We start from the raw sequence: 26,328 nt of genomic DNA on the forward strand, positions 1-26,328 counted from the left end.
CAGTGTGAGCGGCTGGGTAAAATAAAGCGGGTCACACATCAGACGTGTCTGGAGGAGGACAATGTGCATTCTAAAAAATTTTACAATTATTTTCTATAAACAAATGCACAAACAGTCAATGCTCAGCATCAAAATTCTGAAGTGCCAAGGAGCACAACTTGCAAAGTTTTCCATTAAATTAGATCCAAATCATTATCAAAGGACAAAGATTATTTATTCTAGCCATCGCTGGATGATATGTACAGTATATTGTGAATATGTATCTTTCATAGAGCCTAGACAATGTATTTTCAGCTACAAGTACACTACCGGTCAAAAGTTTTGAAACTCACTCATTCTTTATTATTATTTTTTTTATTTTATTTTTTCACATTTTAGAATTGAATTGAATGAAGTAATCAAAACTGTGGAATAACATAAATGGAACAATGGGAATTATGTTGTGACATGTACTCTTGACATTTTCTCAAGCAACTTCTTGATGTATCACCCTGGGATGATTTTTAAACAGTATTTAAGGAGTTCCCATCTATGTTGGGTGCTTATTGGCTGCTTTTTTTTTTATATTCAATTTTAGTTTTGTTATTAAATACATTTTAAAATTTTTGTCTACAAAACTAAGCATATTTAAGCATACACCTTCAGGTCAAAAGATTTTTAAGATCATGAGAAACATTTCAGTCAAGTGTTTCAAAACTTTTGCCTGGTAATGTATGTCGTTTGACAGCTTGAATGAACGACCTACTTAAGACTACATATAGAGAAATTCAATACAAAATCAGTTTGAGCAGTTCCACCAGTTTCATAAACTAACCTGCAAAATCATCAACGTCACTTTCTTGAAGTACAAAAAACCTTGTAACTTTGGATTGCCATCTGCTATGCCGCTTTAGCTCATGCTATGTATGTGTGTGTGTGTGTGTGTGTGTGTGTGTGTGTGTGTGTGTGTGTGTGTGTGTGTGTGTGTGTGTGTGATACCTTTCCTGACTATGACCAGCATCAGTAAATGTTATATTTGGTCTCCCAACACTATTACTGTTAAACAGAGGCCAACTGAGTGAATTGAAAAGCACACAAATTAGGCTTCAATTTAAATGTCGGCTAATTTGAATACACTGGTGGCCAAAAATTTGGAATAATGTACAGATTTGGCTTTTTTTTTACCTTTGGTACTTTATTTCACCAAAAAGGCATTCAACTGATCCCAAAATATAGCCAGGACATTACTGATGTAAAAACAGTACCATCACTATTTGAAAAAAGTCATTTTTAATCAAGTCTAGACAGGCCCCATTTCCAGCAACCATTACTCCAACAGATTATGCTTGAGTAATCATGCTAAATTGATCATTTGATACTAGAAAATCACTTGCCATTATATCAAACACAGCTGAAAGATATCTGGTTCATTAAATGAAGCTTAACGTTGTCTTTGTGTTTGTTTTTGAGTTGCCACAGTATGCAATAGACTAGCGTGTCTTAAGGTCAATTTTAGGTCAAAAATGGCAAAGAAAAAGAAACAGTTTTCTCTAGAAACTCATCAGTCAATCATTGTTTTGAGGAATGAAGGCTATACAATGCTTGAAATTGCCAAAGAAAACAAAAGATTTCATATAAAGGTGTACATTACAGTATTTAAAGACAAAAGACAACTGGCTCTATCAAGGACAGAAAGAGATGTGGAAGACCAGATGTACAACTAATCAAGAGGATAAGTACATCAGAGTCTCTAGTTTTAGAAATAGACACCTCACACATCCTCAGCTGACAGCTTCATTGAATTCTACCTGCTCAACAGCAGGGGTGCAGGCCTTATGGGAAGAATTGCAAAGAAAAAGCCACTTTTGAAACAGAAAAACAAAAAGAAAAGACATTTTCTTGACAGACAGGAAATTAGATAAGAGTGTTATGGATCTTAACCCCATTGAGCTTTTGTAGGATTAGCTAAACTGTACGGTGCGTGAGAAGTCACCTGAGTATCTGGACAAACTGACAGCTAGAATGACAAGGATCTGCAAAGCTGTCATTGCTGCACATGGGGGATTTTTTGACGAGAACTCTTTGAAGAAGTTCAAGGTCACTTTACAAGAAAATCACATTATAGGGTCAAATATAATTGTATTTAGATATATGTACATGAAACAAACAAATCAACAGTTTTGAAAAAAATCTAGGTCTTTAATTCAGATTTGAATGTGGAGATAGGAATGATGTTGCAGAAGATGTGTGGAAGTGAGATACAAAGTTAGGTGTTAGTAAACTCTAAGACCTGCCGCCCATAGATGAGAGTCGATATCTGGAAACAGAAAGCAGTCTAGACTCAGAGGGTGTGTACAAAAATAAAATATAAGGGAGGATTAGTTCACATAGGTACTGCAGTGCAAGGCCGTGAAGTGCTTTAGAAGTCAACAGAAGTATTTTGAATTGGATGTGAGATGAGACAGGTAACCAGTGTAGATTTATCAGGATAAGAGTGATGTGTGCAGACCATTTGGAGTAAGTAAGAACTCTAGCAGCTACATTTTGGATGTACTGTAACCTAGCAATGGGTTTTAGTGGGTTAGTTAGTAAAAAGGGCATTACAGTAATCAAGACGAGAGTATAATGTGACGCAGGGGAAGCATATAGTTTGTGAAGAGAAGAGGTCTGAGGACAGAGCCATGGTGGACACCTTGGGTGAGGGGGGCACATGGGGGATTTGTAATTTTGAATAGAAATGTAGAAATGTATGTCATTGATGTAGGAGGGCAGCAAAGTGAGAGCTGCATCTGTAACACCAATGTCATAAATCGGGAGAGGAGTGTATTATGACAAACAGTGTCAATGACAGAACTGAGATTGAACAAAATCAGGATAGTAAGGGACCCAGAGTCAGCAGAAAGGTGGAAATCATTGGTGGCCCTTAGCAGAGGAGTCTCAGTGCTGTGGTATGGATGGAAACCAGACTGAAAAGGATCATACAAATTATTATCAACCAGATGAAATTGTAACTGAGAGGCTAGTAGCTTCTGAGATAAAAGGAAGATTGGAGTTAAGTTAGGTTTCATAAGAACTGAAGTGACACAGTGGCTAAGGCAAGGCATTTGTTAATTAGACGAGAAATTGGTGCAGAAATTGTGGGAAGACAGTTCCCAGGTGTGGAAGCAGTATCTAACTGCAAAGAGAATGAGTTGGATTTTAGAATTACTGTAAATCCTGGATAAATTATTAAATATATTTTTAGGATCAAGCTCAATTGGATTGACTGAGATGTTTACATGAATGACTTTCAGTCCCATTGAGCTATCAGTCGGATTATTATTGGATTTTTAGGTTGCATGCAGGGGTTATATTGGGATTTTTGAGGAGGGAGAATTCGAACCTACTTGTTTTTTCTGCTTGTGAATGCAATAATGGATCAGATTAATCAGTTTTTTAGGGTTATTATTACTTTACACTAAATATTGCTTCCCTTATTTCTAGTTCCAGGTGGATTCTGCAGACATGTTTCTGCACTTGATGAGAGCTGAAAGCATTATACGAGCTCCATGCTTATTCTCCAAAATTTATTTTTCATAGCCTTTGTGCTTAGGACTTTGTATGATGTTAATTTCACCATATTTGATGCATTTTTCACTGTCACAAGAGGCATCTTAAATACAGGATTCTGAATGAATTTTATCAGTTTAGATTTGGATATGATCAGATTGGGCTTGTAAAGGAGGAATTTAGTTGGTCCCTACAGTACATTCTTTCCAAAGCAACCTTGGGTTCAGCTATGTTACTGCAAGAAATATTAAGATGGATTTCAATCCTTTCTTCAGCAACAAAGAAGGAATAGCTATGCAATTCTTTTATATTTAAGACTCAAGTTTTTAGTTGGAGGTAAGGATGGTCCTACAGCAGCCAAAACTGCAGAATAGTAGCCGTTCTAGTCATTTAAAAAATTTGCAGCTGTGTCTTATTTGGACAGCTTCAACCTTTAACTGTCTTCCACATGCAATGTTTAAATGAGCTTATTATCTATGAAAAGGCAGATATTGATATGTTTGGGCAAGAGCAACTATTTTTAAATTAGCCCTTTTTCAGGATTGAAAAAGTGGGAAATGATGGATTTACATGGTCTTTCGTTTCTATGCCTCTGTGCCAATAGGGTACAGAAAACATTAGATCTTAAGAGTCACTGTGTATACATTTATTTTAGGTGTGCCTCAGGGCTCTACTCTAAGTCCAGGTATGTTGTTCCCCACCCTTATCAGTCATACTTTACCTGTGAAATATACAACATACGCTATAAGTTATGAATTGCCCGTCTATCAAAATTCCCAATTTGATTCAAAAGATGAGATCTAATGAATAGTTCATGTTTTAAAACTAGTTATAGCAGAGCTCTCATACCAGGCCATTTTATCAAAAGATGACCCCAGGACTGTAGCCTATGGCCATGTAAAATAAGTTAATTGCACTGACTGAGCATATTATTTTATAAAATAAAATGTTAAACATTATGTGAGAGGCCAATGGTAATGTATTGGCTTCTACAATGCTGGAAGTAACTAGATGTCAAAATAGATTACACTGTTCCCAAAAAAGCATTTCTTTGTTGCAATCCAACCACCTCTGAATTGTAAATAGCAATTCATTTTTTTGCAATCCATGCGGGAGGTATGAAAGAGATGGAAGGTTACGGTGAGAATCAGTGAAAGTGAAGGGAGTAAAAGTAGCTCAACCGCTGTTTCCCACTATATTTCTTGCCATATGACACAGAGTTATTGTTGGTCCTCTTTAATTTCGGGCCTGTACCATACCATTATGTATGGGTCATGTGTGCCAGAGGGTAAAGTAGATCATGTGATTAGGTTGTGGTTTCTGATCCAGAATTTGCCTTTAGGATTGAACAGAAAGAACGATCCAATAAAAATAAATTATTTAAGGGGTATTTCATCCAATAATTATAATTGTGTCATAATTAAAATCATCCTCATGTTGTTCCAATCCCATATGACTTTCTTTCATCTGTGAAATACAAAATGAAAATGTTAGGGACTGACAGCCCTCAGTCACCACTCACTTTCACTGCATCTTTTTTCCCATTAAAGGAAAGAAAGAAAGAAAGTCATATGGGGTTGGAACAATATAAGGATGAGTAAATGATGAAAGAATTTTCATTTTGGGTGAACTATTCCTTTAAAAGTCACAATTTTCTGTGTGTGTGTGTGTGTGTGTGTGTGTGTGTGTGTGTGTGTGTGTGTGTGTGTGTGTGTGTGTGTGTGTACGTACGTATTTGGGTGGTTTATGAGGAACTTTTTTGAGGTTCCATGCTGGTAATTAGAAGGGTATTATAAGGGTATTATAAGGGTATTATAAGGGTATTATAAGGGTATTATGCTATAAATGTGGTTTATGAGGACATAGTGTCTCCATAATTAAAATCACTTAAAAAATGCATACTAAACAATATTTTATAGAAAATGTAAAAATGCAGAACTTTTTTGTGAGGGTTTGGTTTAGGGGTTAAGCAACGTCTGGAACCCCTGAAGAAGGTCATACACAATTAAAAGTCTTTTAACTGGTGTTAAGAAACGTTTTTTATAAAGAGGTAACTAATGTGGTACACTTTGCGTACAGTTTCATGCTTTAAATTGTAATTCTGGTTGATTTATCACATCTGAATGAGGTGTACTATATATGGCATAATTGGTGCAATCCTGCCCTCTTCAGGTGAGAGGTGGATTTGAGTGGTCTCAGTATTTGTCCCAGTGCTCCTAAAATATCCTATGTGGCAGTTTTCCTTATTTCGAAGTAGTATTTTTTATTTATTAATTTTGTTTTATTACTGATAAACATGTATGGTATAGTAGCCTATAAAGGCAAACACAGTAACTATGCAACACTGAAACTGAGAAAAAGTGCTTCAATTTTAGTTGTTTTTATTATTGTCCAGCCAGATGTGGATTATCCAAAAAAAAAAAAATTCACTCTGCTTTCTCTGAATCAGAGCAAAGTTTAGCTAAATCCATCTTTTGCAGGACAGAAATACATGTATAAAAATTTTTTTAGTTAACAATAGATACTGTGATATAGTTACTGTGATTTCCCTTTGCAGTATAGTTTAGTATTATTTAATGTGACAATTGCTCTTTCCCTCTCCGGATTTTAAACCATCTATTGTTAGTTTTTACAAATATGTAATCCACAATCTAAACTGACAACCTTGGCATTCATTTTCTTATCCTTTCTCCTCCAATTCCAGAACTCCAAGATGATGACAGCTGAGCATTCAGTCATGGAAGAAATGAAGAGATAAGAGAGAGGAAAATAATCCTGAGCTTCGAGCTTCTGTTACCAGAGGCCTATTGATTCAGATTGGAACATGACATGTCCATGTCACAGCCTGTGCAGATAAGGAACAGCACGCTGAAATAGCCACATTGGCATCATGACTGAAGAGACTAAACAGTTCTTGGCTGCCAAAGAGTCGGATATTGAGTCCAAACCGCAGGATAAGAGGGCTGTGGAGCACAAAAGTTTGAAAGAGTCCCCTGAGCACTTTCAAAATGTGAGTTTGGAGCAACAGGCTTTGAACAATCTTGCAAAGTTTGGAGAAAAAGATAGGGACAGCACGCAGCAACGTGAGGCCGTTATTCGGCCACAGCAGGCAGGAAAAATTGATTTTAAGTCACTGCAAAATAATTTGTTTAGTAGCAACAGAACATGGCCTAGTGGTAAGGACAGCCCTCAGTCACCCATTGGCAAAGGTCGGAACAGAGACAAAAGTAGAAAGTCGGGGAAAGGAGAGCGTGGCAACCCGCAGCAGTTGTACAGACTGAGTATTAAAAACCCACGCTCAAATCCGACAATTGGAATAGCCTATCCACAGCAAAAAGTGTCACCTCCAAAGAAGCTTGAGTCCAGCAGGGGACCTGTCTCAGGCAGCTACCGGTTCCATGTGCCAAGTATTCCAGAGCGTGAGGCTGAGCTGCAACAGGAGGAGCTAAACTACAATCGATGCTTCCAGGAGGGCTCCCCCAACCTATCTTCTCAAAGCTATACCTCACAGGCTGTTGGCTCCACACCTGGAGGGCCTTCTCTCCAGAATCAACCTACCACCCCACAACAGCAGCAACAGAAGTCCAGCACAATCGAGAGCAACAGCACAAAACCTGGCAATGAAAATGTATTCCCTGACTTTCAACTGAGTGAAACGGACACTTGGCAGTCTCCAGATAGGACATTTAGAAGCGCTAATTTTAGTGTTACTTCTCAAAAGCCAAACAACCTTGTGGACTTGAACAAGGCCAATGGTAGTTTTATATCTTTGCCATTTCAGTATGGATACCCATTGTTAGAGGAGTCAGCTCCAGATCCCTTTCCCTGTGATCAGAATACCCAGTCCAATGACTATATTGATATTTCTAATCAGGTTTCACATAATTCCTTTTCCTTTCAGTCCTCTGGGGAGGGACATGAGGTCATGCAAACTAGCACACAGTTTGGTAGTGACCAAGCAGAGGACAGACAGTCATACCAGTTACACCATAATCCTCCCCAGTACATGCAGACTCCACATGGTGTGCCACCTTCTGTCCCCACAAATGATGAGAGCTCGGTATTAAGCACTCACCAATCAGATCAGAGTAAAAGTGTTCCAGATAAATCGGATTCTTTTAGCCCAATAGACAGCCGGGACACAGGCCTTGCAGTATTGGGCAAAAGAGGCTGCCATCATAAAAATGGCACCTCCAGCCAGAGAGTTCTTATTCAAGGCAGTGTACATCATATTAGGAATATTGCACAAGGCTCAAGTTCCCAGATACCTGTAATTAGTTCTCCACATAATGGTATTCACGTTGGGCCAGTGCCTGTTGACAAAAGTGTCTGTAAACACCACAGCAGAGTATCAAACCCATGGGAAGGACCAAACAAAGCCTTTTCACCACCACTTATAGACCCGAATCCTACATCTTACCCCTTTCAGTACCAGCCTGCACCAGAACAAAGACAAAACACTGGCATTAATGCACGTATGCCTTGGCAGCAGACACGCTTCACAACTGCCTTGCCAAACCATAACAGGATTGATCTTTCCAGACAACTGAGCAATCAGCAGCTCTCTTTTTTGGTAGGCCAGTCAGACTGGCAAGATGATAGTAAGCCACACAAAACTAGCAACCAAAAATGTTCTAACAACTTTCTCAGCAAAAAGACAAATGAGGACTTCTCAAATCAAAGGCAAGACAGTGTCAAGCAAGGTGGCAATACAATTCCACCCTGTCATTTCACAAATAAGGTGGACACAAATCAAGGCCAAGTGGATGATGCCAAGAGTAAGTCATTATACTTTGGCATGAACCACTCAGTGCCTGTGACATCATCAAGAAACTGTACCTACCCTCAATTACATGTAGCACCCATAGGGCTAAGGATGGTGTCTCCATATGAATCTCCTTCACATTCACCCACTCAAAATCCAGCCTCTAGCCGCACATGCTCTTCACTTTCACCAGCTTCCACAAACTCTGTAAATAGTAACTCTGATGACAGCCAAATTTCAAAGGTTCTGTCCCCTCAGTTGTATCACCAGCAACAGGATAAAGTACTGATTTCATCCAATAACCTCAACACTAACCAGCATCATTACCATTCCGACACATCCAGAGGCTTGTACTACAAACAAGACAGAGCCAAAGAGAACATTTTACATTTCATACCAAATAACAGGCAGTCAAAGCCCACCATGGACAATGGGAAAGGTTGTTTAGACACCTACAGAACAGAGCACCATCCTCCACCTCCATACTCCTCCCACCCACTACTCGCCACATCATTAGCCACAGCAAACCTTGACCAACTGGATGTGCTTCTGACATGCAAGCAATGTGATCAAAATTTTAACAATCTTGCCTCTTTTCTTGACCATAAGCAGTACTGTGGACAGCATACATTTGCACAAAATGACTTAAAAGACATGCCAAAAGTGGAGGATGCAAGGAAATATCAGACAGACCACACAAAAGCCATGTCATCAGGATCCAGTTATGCAATTTTAAGGAGCTCTTCAGACTTGCATCTGTCTCTGCTTGGACTTAACAAAAATGGGGAGATATTGCCAGATAATGAAACTAGAGGAGATATAAAAGATGATCCAATGAAACTGATGCTACCATCTGCACCCTTGCCTGACTTAGAGATGGAAGATCCCAAACTGGATAGCCTTATCACAGAGGCTTTAAATGGACTATGTTATCAGTCAGACAATGCAGAGATTGATAGCAGCTTTATTGATGCATTTGTTGATGATGATCTTACCACTACTAAATGCACATCAACAAGACAGACTCTGACAAATAAAGACTCAACAGTGTTCGAAGGAAGAATTAACAATGAGCCAACATCCAGTGAAAGACCTCAAGCACATAGAAAATATCCATTTGATTCAGATTTAGACAGCCTTTGTTCTGACAGGAAACACACAGAAAACCCTTTCAAAGTAAATCAATTTGAGTCAATGCAAAATGAAGGTCTTAAAATGGAAACCTTAACAACAGATTCAAATTCACAAGAGTCCAGCAAACAATTTGAGTGGGGAACAAAATCAGAAAAAGTAGACCAGGAAAATTATGATTCTAAGTTTCTATTATCAAGTAAATTTTCTGCAAGATCTGGGCTTAAAAGCTTTCAAAGCAGTACAGCATTAGTTAAAACATGTCCTAGATCCACCTCTGCCACCAAAAGTCCTACAGCTCAGAAACCAATAGCAACAGAGGGAAAAAGAAAAAAGACCATTGGGGGAAGCTGGAGCAAAGAGCTTATTCACAAAATTGTTCAACAAAAGAACAAGTTGCACAAACTGCATGTAAAAGGCACAAAAAACATGCAGTTTTCACTTGTGATGGAAAGAGTGACTCCCGCAGTGCAGAACCCTACTTTCAGGGAGTATGACTATGTTTCAGACTCAGATGAGGACTGTGAGCCTGTGAAGATAGCCAGTCAGGGGCGCCTCAGTCAGAGCATTCGCTGCAAGTACACTTACACTAAAGAATGCAAGGGGAGGATTCATGCTGACAAGAGCCGGGAAAGTTCATGGAAACAAAACAAAAATGAATGCTTTGAAGCCAAGAACGTTTTGGATGCCTCTCCATCATTGATAAAAGAAACTCCTGGTCACCAGAGGCTGCGAAGACGGAGCAGTAGGTCTTCCACGAGCAGTGAATTAAGCACATCTATAAGTATCTGTAGCGATAGCATTAACAGCCCCAAAAGTACTGATCATACAGATTCTGAATCTGAGAAAAGATTGGAAGTTCAAGGGAAAGATGAGGACTCCCTTGAGCAAAATGGGTACGAGGACTCTCCGCCAAGTATACGGAAAGAGTCAAGCACATCACTGGCTTTGACCTTCACAAAAAATACAAAAAGGTACAGCACTGATAAGATATTACTCTCTGAACACAAGGATAGGTTCACTACTTCAAAATGCTCAAGCATTATCTGTAAAACTGAAGAGACCGCATCTGAGCATACAATGACCAAAAGCACTGTCAGCCTTGCAAGATATAAAACCACCCTTCTAGAAATAGAAGAAAAAGGGGACCACTATGGTTTTGAGACAGGAATTCTTGCAACCACCGAACAGCCATTCAAAAAAGATTATCCAAATAATATCACATCTCCCAGAGGGTCTGACATAGTACTGAATCCAATGGAAACCACCAACAATAGGGAATCTATCCATGCTTTTAAACAAAAAAAAGATGTTACATCAAAGGGTAAATCCCACAAAAAGAGAAAAAACAGTTCTGAATCCTCAGCGTCCATTTTGGAGACAAGCAGCAATGACAATCCATCCAGTGAAGAATCAAAGAAAAGCTTGAGTGGTCTATACTCTGATCCCCCAACTCTTTGCAGTTCACTCATGGACAAAGTGTGTTTATTACCTTCAAAAATGCACAATACTTCTGCACAGAAGGATAGTCAATGTCTTATGCCTTACACTTCAGAACATGATCAGAGTCTAATAAAGTCACCCCTTTCTTTTGACACAACGTCAATGTTTGGTGACCTTTCTGTGGGAGTTTTTGAGAACAATCTTTATCCAGAGATTCAGCTTGCCAAAGAGAGCTTTAGTCCTTTGGAAACCACTACAGATAAGAAGGAACTGTTTGAATCATCATTCTCACCATTCTTTGAGCAAAGAGACTGGAATCGGATGGTTGACGTTACTCCAGAGCTTCCAGAAGAGATTTCTCAGTACAAAGAGGACTCTGACTCCAATGAGAATGAGACCAATTCTAGCCATGTACCCTTCTCTTTGCCTGAAAGATTAATGGACTACAATCCAAATCTCAACAACAGCATGTCAGTAGATGATCTGGAAATAAAAAGGATTGTTACAGAGCTTGAGAGTCAGCTCCAAACAGCTAAGCTAAGCAGCCCTCCGCCATTAGACAGTGAGTTACCAAAACAGCTGACCATGAGTAAATTTTCTCCACTGAGACTTGACCCTGAAAGTGAAGATGAAGACAATGGCTTGGAGATGAACTGTCCCTCAGAAAACATACCGATTGCTCCATCAGTAGACTCGCATGCACCAATGTTCCCAGAATCAGACTTATCATGGTCTAGCCCCCTCCAGTTTGGGTTGATGTGTGTTCAACAAGGTCTTCATACTCCGACACATTCCTCTACTATTAACACACCAACTGAATCAGGACATGACCATTTGGATTTAAAGGACAACATGGGGCTGACTGATCTGAACACAGCAAACTGTCTACCTTTGCATGTAGAGGACAAAAATGAGAGGAGCGAGTTCTTGGATATTGCCACCACCAGCAAGTCAGAAGAGATGCTTGAACATGAAATGTACACAGAAAATCTGATAAAAAGCCTGGAAGTGATCTCAGATTCATTATCTTCAGGGTTCACATCACCTCAATCATCACCTAATCAAGAGTGCGGGGTTCTCGAGGAGCATGAAAAATCAGACAATGAAAAATCAGAAAACAGTGATAAGTCTAAAAACATTGAATTTAAAAACTCAGAAGCAGAGCTGACAAATTTTTCTATGGAGACAAACATGTTATCAGATCAACTACAAGAGTCATCAACCAGTGGCATTGTCAGGTCAAAAACTGACAATGGAGCCAAAGCCAGCCTCACGGAGTGTAGTAATGTCACTCTTCACAATGGCGACTTAGTAGTTAAAGAACATCAGCTTACTGAGAGCTCCTTTGATATTCCTCAAATTAAATGCTGTGTGGAATCCAAGGAAATAGACTCACAGACATCTGTAGTCTGCACTGATGGACAACATTGTAAGTCTTCTGTCATTCAAGCTGATAATACTGAGACCGAAATACTGTTGGGTGTAAAAGACGTAAAAGACTTGAGTCAAGACTATAAAATATCCCACCTCTCAACATCCACAGCCACACTAAAAGATGAAAAAACTATGTGCGTAAAAGAAGAGAGGCAAAAATTTGATGGTGAGGAGTCAGTTCTAATTGTGGTACCAGAAACCATTTATAAAAAGAATGGGCATTCCTGTAATAAAATAATGGGAACAACAGACAATCGCTCTGATACAGACATCCAGCCACAGCTTTCAAACATCAAGTCTCCTTGCAGTGAGGACCATTTGTTGACCCCTCCACAACATAGCAGGACTTGTGAAATTAATACACAAGTGGCTTCTCCTAAACATCTCCCTGTGGGTCAAGATGACCATGAATTTACAGACAGCGTGAAAAGAGCCACACCTGAAATGACATTGTTTCCTGCACCAGAATGTGAAGAGAATCAACAAAATAACATTGATCAGATTCCTGAACAACAAACTGTGAATCATCCCCCACAGTTTTCTCACAACTCTATTCAAAGCCCTTCTGAGCTGAGCGGTAACAGTCCAGTACCAGATGGCTTGAATGATTTTTACACAGTTAGCCCTGCACTCAGGAAAACCAGACCAGCGCTGGAAGACAAAAACTCTGAGGACATAAATATTGGCAGGTCATTAGAAACTTTTGATTCAGCAGCAACAGGAATAGATAATTCATTTATTCCCCATCTGAATTTAGTAGAAATCACAGAGAGTAAAATGTATAGCCCTGTGACACAGTTGCCTGTGGACAGCACCTCAAACCAATCTTTTGGTTATACTTCTGAGTATCCTGAGGTTCTGGATGTCTCTCAACATAAAGGTTCACTGTATGATTTGAAACTAAGCCCTATGCATTACAGTGAAACATGTTTCAGGGACTACAACTTCACCTCTAAATGTTTAAACAAAGGAGATGCCCAATCTGAAATAAAATCACGCTCCACAGACAATTACATTCTCAGTTCTTGTGCTCATTCTCTTGATAAACCATTGCCATCCAACACACAGCATAATGCAAATAGACATGAGCCAGATATTCAGGGTCATGTGATTGGACTTAATATACCAGAAACCTCCAGAAATGACAATACTGACCAAACTGATATTAAATATTCATTTGTCTCAGCTACATGCAGTAATTATGCTAATGACGTCATTCCAGTTGACTCTGAACTCAAAAAACTTCTCCAAAATGATATGAATGGTGGTCATGTTCCACTTGAAACAGTTGATTACATGGATACTCCCCTCAACCTTCTGAAGAGAGCTGATTCTGAGATGCTGGATAATCAGATCATTACCAATAAGAATGATGCACTGTTGCAGAGGTCCACTATGTCAGATATTAAGGAAACACCTAAACCTTTGATAGATCTTACGTGTCCACCTGTCCAAGATGAAGGACGGTGTTCAAAGCCAAGTGAGACAAAAACCTCACCAAGAAAGGGTGGAACACTGAATGCCGTTCAAATAAAATTTCAGTGTGAAATATGTGCAATGTTCTTTCGTACTCTGCCTGGACTTAAAAGACACACAGCCATGAAGCATGTAGTAAAGATGGAAGGGATTTCCATTGAAAATGGAACTTACCCAGTTGAAAAAGCTCTGAAAGATGGCATGGATGATATGGTTCCAGCAGTTCTTTTGCATGCAAACAGAAGTAAAATCCAAGTTGGACAAAAACATCAGGCAGATCCACCTCTGATTTTTGAAGAAATTGCAAGCAATGTGGACGTGACAAAGATCCCAGAATGTCTTGTTATGGATCAGGCAACAACTGTAAGGGAAAAAGCTAATAAAATCAGCAAAGTAAGGAATAACAATAGCATGGAAATCAGCAGTGAAATGTCTGCTCCAAAATTGGTAAAGAAAGACTCTTTTTCAAATGAAATGCTCAACATACTTAAAAATGATATATTGCAAGCTATCTCTCAGGATGTCCCCTCAATTGTGCATGAAAACTGTCCTAGGTCACCTGAAAATCAGGGCCCAAATAGCAGCCATGACTATCAGAATGTCACTGCGAGAGAAGAGCATACGAGCATTGGAACTGTCAGCACCAAAGAGCAAAAGGAAGAAACTTTTACAGAACAGTCCAAAATGTATAAGAAAGAAGTTACATGTGATGATGATATTGTGAAAAAGTACTGTGATATTCAACCGAAATATGTTCACACAGAAGATATCCAATATCCACTTGTGGATTCCATCCTGGATATCAAGCATGAGAGCACTTGTTCTCTCACAGAAGACAGCCACGCACTTACAGGTACTCCAGGACTAGGACGTAATCTGAAGGCTTTATTTGATGACGAAAGCACTTTTTCTCAGTTATTTCCAAGAAATGATGACAGGAAAAGGAAAAAATGTACACGGGTCTATGGTAAAAGCAACAAAAAGCAAAAACAACTATCCTGTTTAGTTCTAGACCATCCTCCCATTAGTGACTTTATTGATAAATGTGAGGAGTCTAAAGAAAACAAAATGGGCCAAATGTTTACCAATGACAAAAATGACCATTGCAAATATGAAACCATATCAATTGATGATGCTAACTTGCAAGAGATGAGTCACAAAAGCTCAGTCAAGAGCTCCATAGAGAACACTTGTCACTTAAAAGATGGCCTAATGGATCATCAGGCTGGATATGAGGACAATGCATTAACTTGCATTACTTATGACACAATTAGGCAACCCTTGGTCCATCAGGATGAATCAGAAGGCACAGTCACAGAGAACACAGTGTCAACAGTTCCTCAGGAAGATTGCAAACCAGAGGTTCCTGCTCAAACTTGCCCACTCCAACTGGTCTGTGTCCAAGAAAATGCCTCTTCTAGCATTGAGATACCAAGCCTTGATACTTCAATTCAGCTTCCTGTACCATTTTCTGAGCCTGGGAAGGATATACCATTGGTTGAGACCATTGCAAGCCCTGAACTGAAAGATCCTTTAAGATCTTGCAAAAAACCTACAGAGCGGAAGTGCAGAAAACGCATTGAACCTGGACTGAAACCCAAGGATAAGCAGTACAAATGCAAGGTGTGTTTCACATGGTTTCTCACTTTAGGTGAACTAGATTTCCACAAGCTCTCTCACAATCCATCACCTCCTCCAACTTGCTATATGTGTGTCCAACGCAAATTTAGCTCCCGTGAACAGCTTCGGGACCATCTCAGGGAGAAACATGCCAAGAACAAAGCAGGTGGTTGGATTTGTGGCATGTGCTTGAAAGAAATCTCAGATGTCTGGATGTACAATGAGCACTTGCGAGAGCATGCCACACAATTTGCACGAAGAGGACAGTCTCAGAGTTCCCTCCTGGATATTTCTGGGTGTTTTATGCAGCAAAATGCTGTGAAGAACTTCATATCTTCAATTATGCTGCATCGACCCAACAAACCTGCGAAAGGAGACACTGTTAAACCATCATCTAAATTGGAGAGAAAAGCTTCTTTGTTAGTAAATGGGCAAGAGCCAAAGATTCCAGAAGAGGTTGATTCCACAGGTCTGAAGATTAAAATGCATATTGAGGGAGCAGGTAAACATTGTGCACTGACAATGCCTGATGTTCTACCTAAAGCAGAGACTTCTTTAAAAAATGCTGAGATACATTCTAATTGCAAAGATCCTTCAAGGGACTGTCACCACTGTGGCAAGCAGTTTCCAAAGCCCTTCAAGCTTCAGCGGCACTTGGTTGTTCACAGCTTGCAAAAGATTTTCCTGTGTCACAAATGTCCAGTGTCCTACCCAGAGGCAAAGGAGCTTAAAGATCACATGATTAAGGAGCATGAGGAGACAGATGAGCTAGACTCAAAACACACTACACTGTATACTTGTGAACTTTGTGCAGATGTTATGCATGTAATCAAGAAGTCCTTCATATGCAGTTCCTGCAACTACACTTTTTCGAAGAAGGAACAGTTTGACCGTCATATGGAAAAACACCTTGCTGGAGGGAACAAGACCTTCAAGTTCAGGGGAGTTGTGAGGCCTTGCACGCCTTTTAATTCTAATGTCGATAAATCTGACATGCCACCGAGCAAGAAGAGGAAGGCAACCGAGAGCAGCTCAGACAAAGTCATTGTCTCCACGCCGTCACTCAGCTTAAACAAAAGTACTGACATGCAAGGCATGAAGTCAGTGTTTCCCATCATAGAGACAACTCCAAAGAATAGTACTGATGAGCATTCTACTGAAACAAACAATACCAGTGTGAAAATTGAAGATGAAGCTGAGGACTTCCCTGAGGTTTTCAGGGAAATTGCACAGTGTCCAACGCCAACAAACTCTGTTGAACAGAGTCTTCTCACAACAGAGATGAAGATAGAGGACGATAACTGCTCCCCATCTCATGAAATGCAAGAGTGTGAGAACAGGGAGGTCAATACAATTGATAAAGAAGCTCAGACAGAAATTTGTGATGTAAAAATGGAAGATGATTGTTGTGCAATTCCGAATACATTGCTTGCTTCAGAGAGTGACATCATTGAGAGCAATACAAAATGTAGCGGAAATGACACGGTGGAGACATATCCCTCTGTAAACCTTGAAAATGCAAGTGAACAGGTGGAAATAAGGGACTCAAGTAGATACATACAAGTTTGTAGTCAAATTAATTTAAGCCCACCAAAACAAGACATCCAAGGCCTCTCATCTTGCATTGATTTTGACCTCTCATCTGAGAAGCAGATTTCAGTTGAGACAAACCAATTAATGCAGGATCAAACAATCGAGTATTCATTTTCTACCAAGAGAAGTGAGACTAAACAAGAAGCTCACACAGCGCATAACAGTGAACAGCCATCTGTTCGTCTGGTTAAGCATATAACTGCCCCCAAGTCTGTGGATAATGTGAAACAAAGCCTTGAAAATATCCCAAGGTGCCTTCGTACAACTGATGCTGCACTATTACGTCACACCAATATCTCTCACAACTCCACTCCAAGTGAAGACAAGGACTCGACCAAGCAACAAAAGAAGAGGAAAGAACTGAAGTCACCTCTCATTTTTCAGAGAACACCATCCCCAACTGCAAGGGAAAATCTTGGCATTGACCAAAGGGTCAAAAAGAAGTTCAGACCCAGTAGGTGTGAAAATATTGATGGGCAAAGAAAAAATGATGTTCACAATGACTATCCAGTGCTTACATCAGTAAAGGATGACACAGTCAGCAATAAAATAATCTCCAAAAACAAAATAGGTTCTTCTAATCTGGGCCTTCACCTAAAGAAAGGTTCTGTAGATAGTTTTTCACCAAAAAAGGTGGAGATTGTACGTCACTTTAATGGGGATTGCAAAGGGAAAAAGAATGTTTCTGGGAGACCCATTCATTCTCCTTCTTCCAGGATGTCTACCCTGAACAATTCATTTAATAAATCACGGTCCAAACCAGGGGTCAGATCCATAGAAACTCATTCATATCGTACGGCAGAGTCACAAAACAACCTCCTCAGCCAGCTGTTTGGCCAAAGACTGACTAGCTTTAAAATTCCTTTAAGGAAGGACACTTCTGAATCTATTAATTAAGGATTAGATGGATGCTATAAACGAGGAGGTCATTAAATTATCCACTAGGCATGTGATTGAGGCAGTTTATTCATGAGACTAGGATTGTATGACCCTGCTCTGTGAAATCATTTAACTCCATGTTGAGTCACTTTATTGCATTCCTTTTGTAAATGTGTATTTACATATATGTGAAGACCAACAATGAAATGTATAAATATAGGATGATTGTTGGTTACAAATAAGTTTATTTTCTCTATTTTATAGTTGAGCATTATCTCTAAGAGACTGTATTTCAACAACAACAATTAAATAGTTTTTAGGAAAAATGTTTACTTGAAAATGAACTGAAAATATTTGTTTTCCAAATAATGCATGACACTTTTGCAATTACAAGTTCTAAGATGTTTTTCTAGCAACAGGACCAAAGGACATCCTAATTCTGGATCATGTCAGTGTGCCTATTTTATATGCTTCAGAGCATTACTCTTTCATACTCTTTTACTTTACTGTATTGCTGAGACACTCATTAGTATTAGCTTTTGTATCAACACTAATTGGTGCTATATTATTTTATTATTATTTGTGTAATGTGAACGCAATGTCTTATAACTGAAGGGAACATGTAGCAATTATATAATCAAATCATTGCTGGTACTCAACGGTTTCAGAGAATATTAAACAAAATTACTGTGCAAGATCAGTCCAAAGAAAGGGTTCATTCTTTCCTAATTTGATCTTTTCAGAAGAAATAGGAATAGCATTTTCTTTTCAAAAACTGAATTTAGTTTGATTTAATCAATAATATGAACTCAGGTGCTAATGATAATTATTGGGCATGAAACCCTTAGGAATTCTTCCCATGCACTGATGTTTCCATACACAAACCCCACAAATGATCATCTGTCCCCCAGTTCTTTAATTATTCCTATTTACTAGAGCAAAAAGGTGCTTTTTTTGTGTTTATATGTATCTTATATTGTACAATATTGTAGGTAGAATATTTCCAGTGCAATGCATTATGTCAAAGTTCTATTTTATTAAAAGATGAAGAGAATAAGGAAAGGGAAATAAAAAGCCTCATGAAGGCTCATGAGTGGATCACAAAGTGTATCATATAAACTTGGTTAATAAAACTTTTGCATAGACTCCTTTTGTTTCTTCGTCTTTTATGTTGGTCTTGTTTGTTTAATTTGAAATGATCTACTCCATGATATGTAAAAAATATTTGCACATAATTGATTGGAATAATAATTACTAGCTTACAATTGACATGAGGAATCACATTTTCCTATTTATTTTGATATGAAGATGTCATTCTACTATAAAAACATAATAATTTCACAACTCAAAACTTTCCGTCCAGCACAAAAATAGCATTTATTGTTTCAACACTGTAAAAAACAACTCGTTTTGAAATTTACCACATAGTGACATCACAATGTGGTGCTCATTTGAATAGCACTGTCTCCACAACATGTATATTTTTTTGAGGTGAAAGAGAGAGAGCAGCTGGAAAGTGGTACTATTGTTAGTGTAGGTTGCTTTTAACCAACGAAAAGATTAAGATGTCAATTAAGGTCCCCAGACGTTATTGGTCCTGGTTATGGAAAAAGGGTTGTGTGTGTGTTTGGGGTGGGGGGTTAGTCAAGATGTTAGTGAATCATAACAGTGAGTGTGTCATAAATTTGAAGTACACCAAAATTGATGAGTTTCAGACTGAGGTTCAGAAAAATGAAATAAAAAACTATACTAACATTATAAGTGAGCCTCAAGGAGAATAATACAAAAATGCATGATATTAATCCAGCAAGTAATTTTAAAATTTTCTTGCAAAATTCACTGTAAAATAATGATCTGTGTGCAGCATCTGTGATAAAAAAAAAAAAAGAAATGGTGAAAAGCTTTGATGTTTTAATCAGTCAAGCACTGCATTGCGTTCTTTGAATTCGCGTTTAATGATCATTTTAAATTGACATCACAATGTAGAGGTAAAGATCATAGTGGCAGTAAGGGTTGACAACCTGGTTGTAGCCAGGAGAAATTGATAGTTTTGATCAGAAGTAAGACATATAGTCTACAAAATATGTGTCACAAAAGAAGTTGTAAAACAAGTATAAAGGTATATATTTACTCATTCAGTCATGAAGTTCACATCGACAGGTTAATTGCATTCATATTCACATTCTTCCAGTAACTTCAAAATATGATCTTATGAGCATTTTTGTAATGAATAACGTGTGTATTTTGTACATGTTTTGTCTAGAGTAAATGGTAATGCCTCTGCTATAAAAAATAGATTTCACATCATTCCATTATCATTCATAAGCAATGGCTCCACAATTACCTAAACAGAGTGATGCAAAAAAACATCGTAAACAATAGAAACTAAAGTTTGGCTGTTTTTGATTAGTCTCGCTGGTTTGTTGTGCAGAAGAACAGGCAAAGTGCAAAGCGAGTATACAATTTAGTCTATGGATTTCAACAGGGGAACATCTTTGTACCATCAATTTTTATTTCACGTTGATTCATCACTGTGTGTGTAGTGGCTTGTATCCCTACATGAGCCTTATTTCCCTTCACATAGGAATAAAAAGCCATAAGACACAACAGCAATAATGGGAGCACAGCAGTTTGAGAAGTCCCTGGCTTTTAAGATGTTGGGGGTACCTGGGAGGAAAAAAGGAAGAAAGAAGGAAAGAATTGAAAACTTCGGCAGTGAATGACAGAAGCTCACAAGGCAGAAAAAAGTTAAAGTGTGAAATTTTCATCAAGACAAATTTGATTTCTTCGAGGTCCAGAGGCCGTTCATTAATCAATACAAATGTCACCTTGCCAAAATCGTTTTATTAATCAGCATTTTTGTTGTTGTTGTTCTAAATCTACACATTCATAAAACAAGACAGAATGAGAATATATCTTCATAAATGAAGTTTACTTAATTTTTGGGGTAAGTAAAATTAACATTTGACTGTCAATCATTCGAGAAAAAGAACATTTTCATTACATTTTCTCTCAACGCTGTTTGTTGGTGCCAAGCAATAATTGTACAGCTCGTTGTCAGGCCTGTTCTGATCGTTTCATCTGTGAGCGAAATCTCCGGGGAGACAAGACAGTTTTGCTCTTTGAAGTAGAGTGACAATATCACTGTGGCTGGCCCTGAAAATAGCATCAGTTTCACCGCACTGCCACTCACGGAGGGCTGAAGATCAGGGCCAGATATAAATGAGCGACTGGTCAGCGGTAATGACATGGAGTCTAAAGGGAACATAGGCCATCTTCAATCTCACCTTTCAATCCCAGCAACCGCCAGTCCCATTCAGCACCATATAGTGCCACTCACAGCTTTTGTTACTGATGGAAAATTACAGGCCATTCCATTACATTGCCCTGATGTCAGAGACGGAGAGAGGGAGCGGGAGAAAAGGTGATAAATGTGAATCTATTTGGTTCAGGGAGAGCTGCCAGCTCCCTGTACCACAACACAATATTTAATAGAAAAAATGTCATTTTGCCTTTAATTTATGATTCATTTGGGGGATAATACCAGGCTGCTAGCCATTTACAAGAGTAACAGATAAAGATGAGTTTTAGAGAAGTGGCCTAGCGCTGGATAAACAGGAAATGCGGCACAGGTAATGCCTCAATGGCGTACACCCAAGTTTAAACCAGCATGAGCTCTGAATGTGTTTTGTCAGAATCAAAGTGATGAGCATCGCTACAAGCAAATAACGGATAATCATAACCCAAACAAAAGACAGACATAAATCTAAATTAGCCCCACTGAGCATTCAAATGTGTTTAATTTCCATTCCTTGATTGTTTTATGAATATAAAATTGGCTAGGGAGCCTGTATATACACTGCATTATAAAAGGTATTCATAATAGCTTATAATTCAATGTAAAATCAGTCTATAGTTCTAATAAACATGCTAGTTATAATTCGTTATAATTCTTGATAGTGATTGACCAATATGTTTTTGTACTGGCCGATAACAATATCTAGAGTTCAAGGTGACCGGTATACTGTATATGTAACACAGTTTAATGATGGCAAATGAAAGGTATGCAAAATTGCTGAAATTAAATGAAACCTCAATTTAAGTAATAATTAATCTAAATAAATATGTGCATTATACAAGATCAAGCAGTCTGTAAATGTAGGACTATAATGCATTCATAATGTCTTATTACAAACCTTATAAATCATGTTCCGGATTCAAATTAAAAGGTGTTAAGTGTCATTTTTGGGCTGTTAGCATCACCAAAAGGAATTGCAAAAATAATGACTAAACATGTCATCCAAACAGGTTTCCTGAACACTCATTAATATAATCCAGGAATGTAATAATGACAAGATATAATGGATCAAAATGTATATTTCAAGGCATTATGAATACCTTTATTACGCACTATGTACACAGGCTTCATAGAAAGTGTTACCAAAGATTGTTTGCTTATGCTCCATGCTACAGCCCTACCTATTTGAACCTCCTTGCTTTGTGAGTTTTGACTTGCCTGTCAGCATTAGGAGGAAACACTTTCAACACAAAAGAACAAGTGCAGTAAAGAAAACTCAAGTGACTGTCAATCAACAGCGAAGTCAAACCATTCCTCGGTGTTTACTTACAGCTTTGAGAGGGGCTGTGTTTGCATCAGAGGGCTTTGAAAAGGCACATCTGAACACTGTTCTTTTGAAATCGTGAGAAGTCTCGCAGGTCGCATTTGATGCCACCTGCTGTCAGCGCATGCTGCAGAGCAAAGCAAAGTAAAAGAAACCCTCGAGCTCTCAAAGAGCAAGATAACACGAGTGCATGTCTTCATTTCAAAACATGCAATTGAAGAGGCCATGTAGTTACACAGGGTTCACTCGGGGTCTCTGTTTAATGTTCTAGGTAGATTTTAAAATGATTGCGGCCGCCCCCAAAACAAACCTGTTGGATATCAGGCCATGTGACCTCTGAGATTGGGGTGATTGCAACGTAGACACCTGAGCACCGTCTCCGTAATGAGTTATAGCCCTTGACACCATCATCTAGCACAAGTTCTGCATTTAGATTGCCAAAGATATGCGGTGATGAGCTCTCAAATTGTTCTTGCAAAAAGTTCAGTTGAAAACAAATCTAAAGCCTGGGGGTAAAACTCAATTAATTATTAATGCAGTGTTCAATAAAGAACTGGAAGTCTCATCTCGAAGGGAAATGCTAAACACCTCTAAGTTAAAATAATTCCTTTGCACAGGGTCTCAGTGATTTGAAACAGTTATAAACTCAATTTTAAAGGGATTAGAGAAATTCTGTATAACTGCATACGATTAGTTCACAGGTGGAGAAATGGCCGTTTTGTCTAGTTAGAAGCGCAGTTTATTCTCTTCCCATAGGTAATATGTGATACTTCATGAATTCTTAATATACATCGCCTGAAACAGTGCAGCCATTCATATTTCACCTGTGGTACATCCTCTCCTTATCTGTTATACCCCTAAGGCATTTTTCTTCCAGTGTGAATAGATGTAGAGCAGTTTGCAATTGCATTGCATGTGTCTGAGTGAGTTTGTGTGTGTGTGTGTGTGTGTGTGTGTGTGTGTGTGTGTGTGTGTGTGTGTGTGTGTGTGTGTGTGTGTGTGTAGGTTAGAAAGCGAGAAGAGAGAGAGAGAGAGAGAGAGAGAGAGAGAGAGAGAGAGAGAGAGAGAGAGAGAGAGAGAGAGAGAAAGAGAGAGAGAGAGATCACAATTGACAAGGGTACAGCATGCTGACGGACAACTGAAAATGTCATGGAATCCAACTGTCAAGCAGTTCACAAATGACACAGGCCGTGGCGGTTGCATATTTGATGGTAAATCTCATTGCTGCTGTTGACTCACTTAGATTAGCAATCAAGGTAGACGTCACACTACTTAGGACAGGCGGATGTTTAATTACATCAATTAGAAGATTGTGAGGGTTAAGAATCAATGAGCAGCTATTGATGAACAAACATTGCCGGCTCGAAACAGTGACAAATTAGGCAAGATAAACAACTCATAACAGGAAAAAGCATCCATCTGTTTGTGATTCGCATTCACAAGACTTCTGAGAATTATAATTCTTGATTTTTTTCATTCTCATGTTACTTTTTACTAGTTATAAACATAAAAATAACAAAATATATTTTGCAAATACACATATAAATACTATTTCCAATTGTATTTATTTTTATCAATGTTTTGACTATTTAAAATTAATATAATAAGCAATATGTCAGAAAAAAATATATATAAAAAAAATAATATATATATATATATATATATATATATATATATATATATATATATATATATATATATATATATATATATATATACATACCTCATTAATATATATTTATGTATTAATATAAAATATATTTTTGACAATACATTTAATATATATAGAGTAGTTTTAAATTATAATTTATCAGTACTATTTATTAATATCATTTATTGGTTTTTTGTTTTGTTTTGTTTTTTGCAACTGTAATAAATTAATGTCGTATTTTAGCCCGGAAGGAGAGTTACAGGCTTTCAAGCATTTTCAAAGTATTAAAACCCAGGGCTACCTGTTAGCATGCAGATGAAATTCACACACTCACTAGTAATAATGATTTTTTTTTTTATGCAAATACCAAACACAGGTCACAGTTACAAATGAATTACACTCATTGCTTGAGTATTAGTCTTGTCTCTATACTCCACCAAAAGAACTGGGTTGAACTACATTTTCTAATACATTCCTGGATATCCCTGGAGACAAACTCAGATAGCAGTTTCATATTTGTCCTTTAAGAGCTACAGAATAGAGCCTCTTGCTTTAAAAAAAATAAATAAAACAAATACAAGGCCTGTCTAGCTACTACTCTCAGATTTGGGATCAGTATATAGACCACTATCTATACTAAATATAGACTAAAAGATTTTACATATAAACTATACCAAATTACCCAGATTACTCATTTAAGTCACACAACTACTCATTTAGCAGCACTAAACCTTAGATGTTTAAAGAGTACATTTAGTAACGTTTGTGATGGCTGACACTTTATCTGTGAAATTAGCATATCATTAGCATAGAGTAATGTATTTGGTAATAAATCCATATTAAATGCTTCGACAACCTACTGACACAAAATGATTCAGAACAGACAACACTAAATCAACTATCATTTAGATGTAGATGTTGACATTAAAACAAAGTCATTGAGAAGCAAAAAGGGACCTTTTATACACACCTGTACAATCCACCACCACCACCTGTCTTGCTTTCCTTCATCTGTTTCTTCCCTCTCTCTTTCATCCTCTCTCTCTCTCTCCCCCATTTGAGATGGGGAAATGAGTTGGTGAGTCTTCGGCTCAGTAAGGTATAGATTGGGGCTCAGCTGCAGAAACTGACATCATCCTTACAGGAGAGCAGGTTTACCCCTCCCGCTGTATCTCTCTCTCTCTCTCTCTCTCTCTCTCTGTCTTTCTCATTTAATGTGCGTGTGGATCTCTCCATTCCCACCCACCCCCAACCCCCCCACCCCACTTGTGTCATCACCAAGCCTTTCCATCGTAAATGAAAAAAATTGGTAGCGGAAAATAAGAAGTGAATTCACCTGCCTCTGCTGTTTGTGTCACAAAGCTGCTTTATATTCAAAGTCTAGTAACATGCTGCGTGCTGCACAATCAAGTAGCATTAGCTTGTTCCTTGCAGCCACAGGTTTGAGAGCTCAAATTGTGCAAGGTTCATACAGTATGCACTAGGGAGAATGTTGTCCACGCTTTTGGAAGAGACTCTTTTGGCATTCGAGTAACTCAAGAGTGCCAGATTTGTGAATTCGCAAGCACACGTGCAAGCGAACACACACATACACATGAATATCTCTATCAGCTCTCCCTCCCTGAGGAATTTTCCTGTCCCAAGTCATTTAGATTTTCATTTATCATTGTAAGGTAAGACTGTGGCAGCTGTTATTAAAATAGATTGCCTCTGTTAAAGTGGTGTAATGTGGGCTGCAATGAAAGGCACATATACATTGTCGCAGATGCCTGTGTATGTTTACAGTAAATACACAGGCTGTAATGGCGCTGCTATACAAATATACACAAACAGATTTAAAGTATAGCTAAAATACATGAACATGCTGAATCTATCACCCAAAGGGCCCCATTCCCAAGAAGGAATTAAATGTGAAAGCTGAAAGACTGTTAGGTTTGTTTTATCCAGTTGTTTGTGTCACAGACAGACCCGGAGATGGAGACGACATTGTAAATTACCCTGCCAGTGTGGCAGACACAACCAAGCTTGGCCTGTTTTTTTTTATCTTCACTTCAGTATCTCAGGAGTCTTGCATTTAGAATTCCTTCTCTTGTTTCCATAGTGACACTTTTCTTTTCCTTTGTATAAGCATGTGCAATATGTGTTGCCGTGGATAGACACTTGGTAGCAAGTAACAGCCGCTTTCG

At 38.4% G+C, this 26,328-nt stretch overlaps 1 protein-coding gene across 1 annotated transcript in view; it reads left to right on the forward strand.

Moving 5' to 3' along the window:
• Positions 1-19,009, forward strand: part of LOC127638016 (zinc finger protein 469-like) — a 136,207-nt gene extending 117,198 nt beyond the window's left edge. Inside the window, exon 3 of the mRNA XM_052119368.1 lies at positions 6,233-19,009. Coding sequence (XP_051975328.1) covers positions 6,419-17,887 — 11,469 coding nt within the window. The 5' untranslated portion in view covers positions 6,233-6,418 and the 3' untranslated portion in view covers positions 17,888-19,009. The remainder of the gene's footprint in view (positions 1-6,232) is intronic.
• Positions 19,010-26,328: the final 7,319 nt, after the last annotated feature.

The sequence above is a fragment of the Xyrauchen texanus genome, chromosome 46 (assembly GCF_025860055.1).
Source record: "Xyrauchen texanus isolate HMW12.3.18 chromosome 46, RBS_HiC_50CHRs, whole genome shotgun sequence".
Lineage (NCBI taxonomy): Eukaryota > Metazoa > Chordata > Actinopteri > Cypriniformes > Catostomidae > Xyrauchen > Xyrauchen texanus.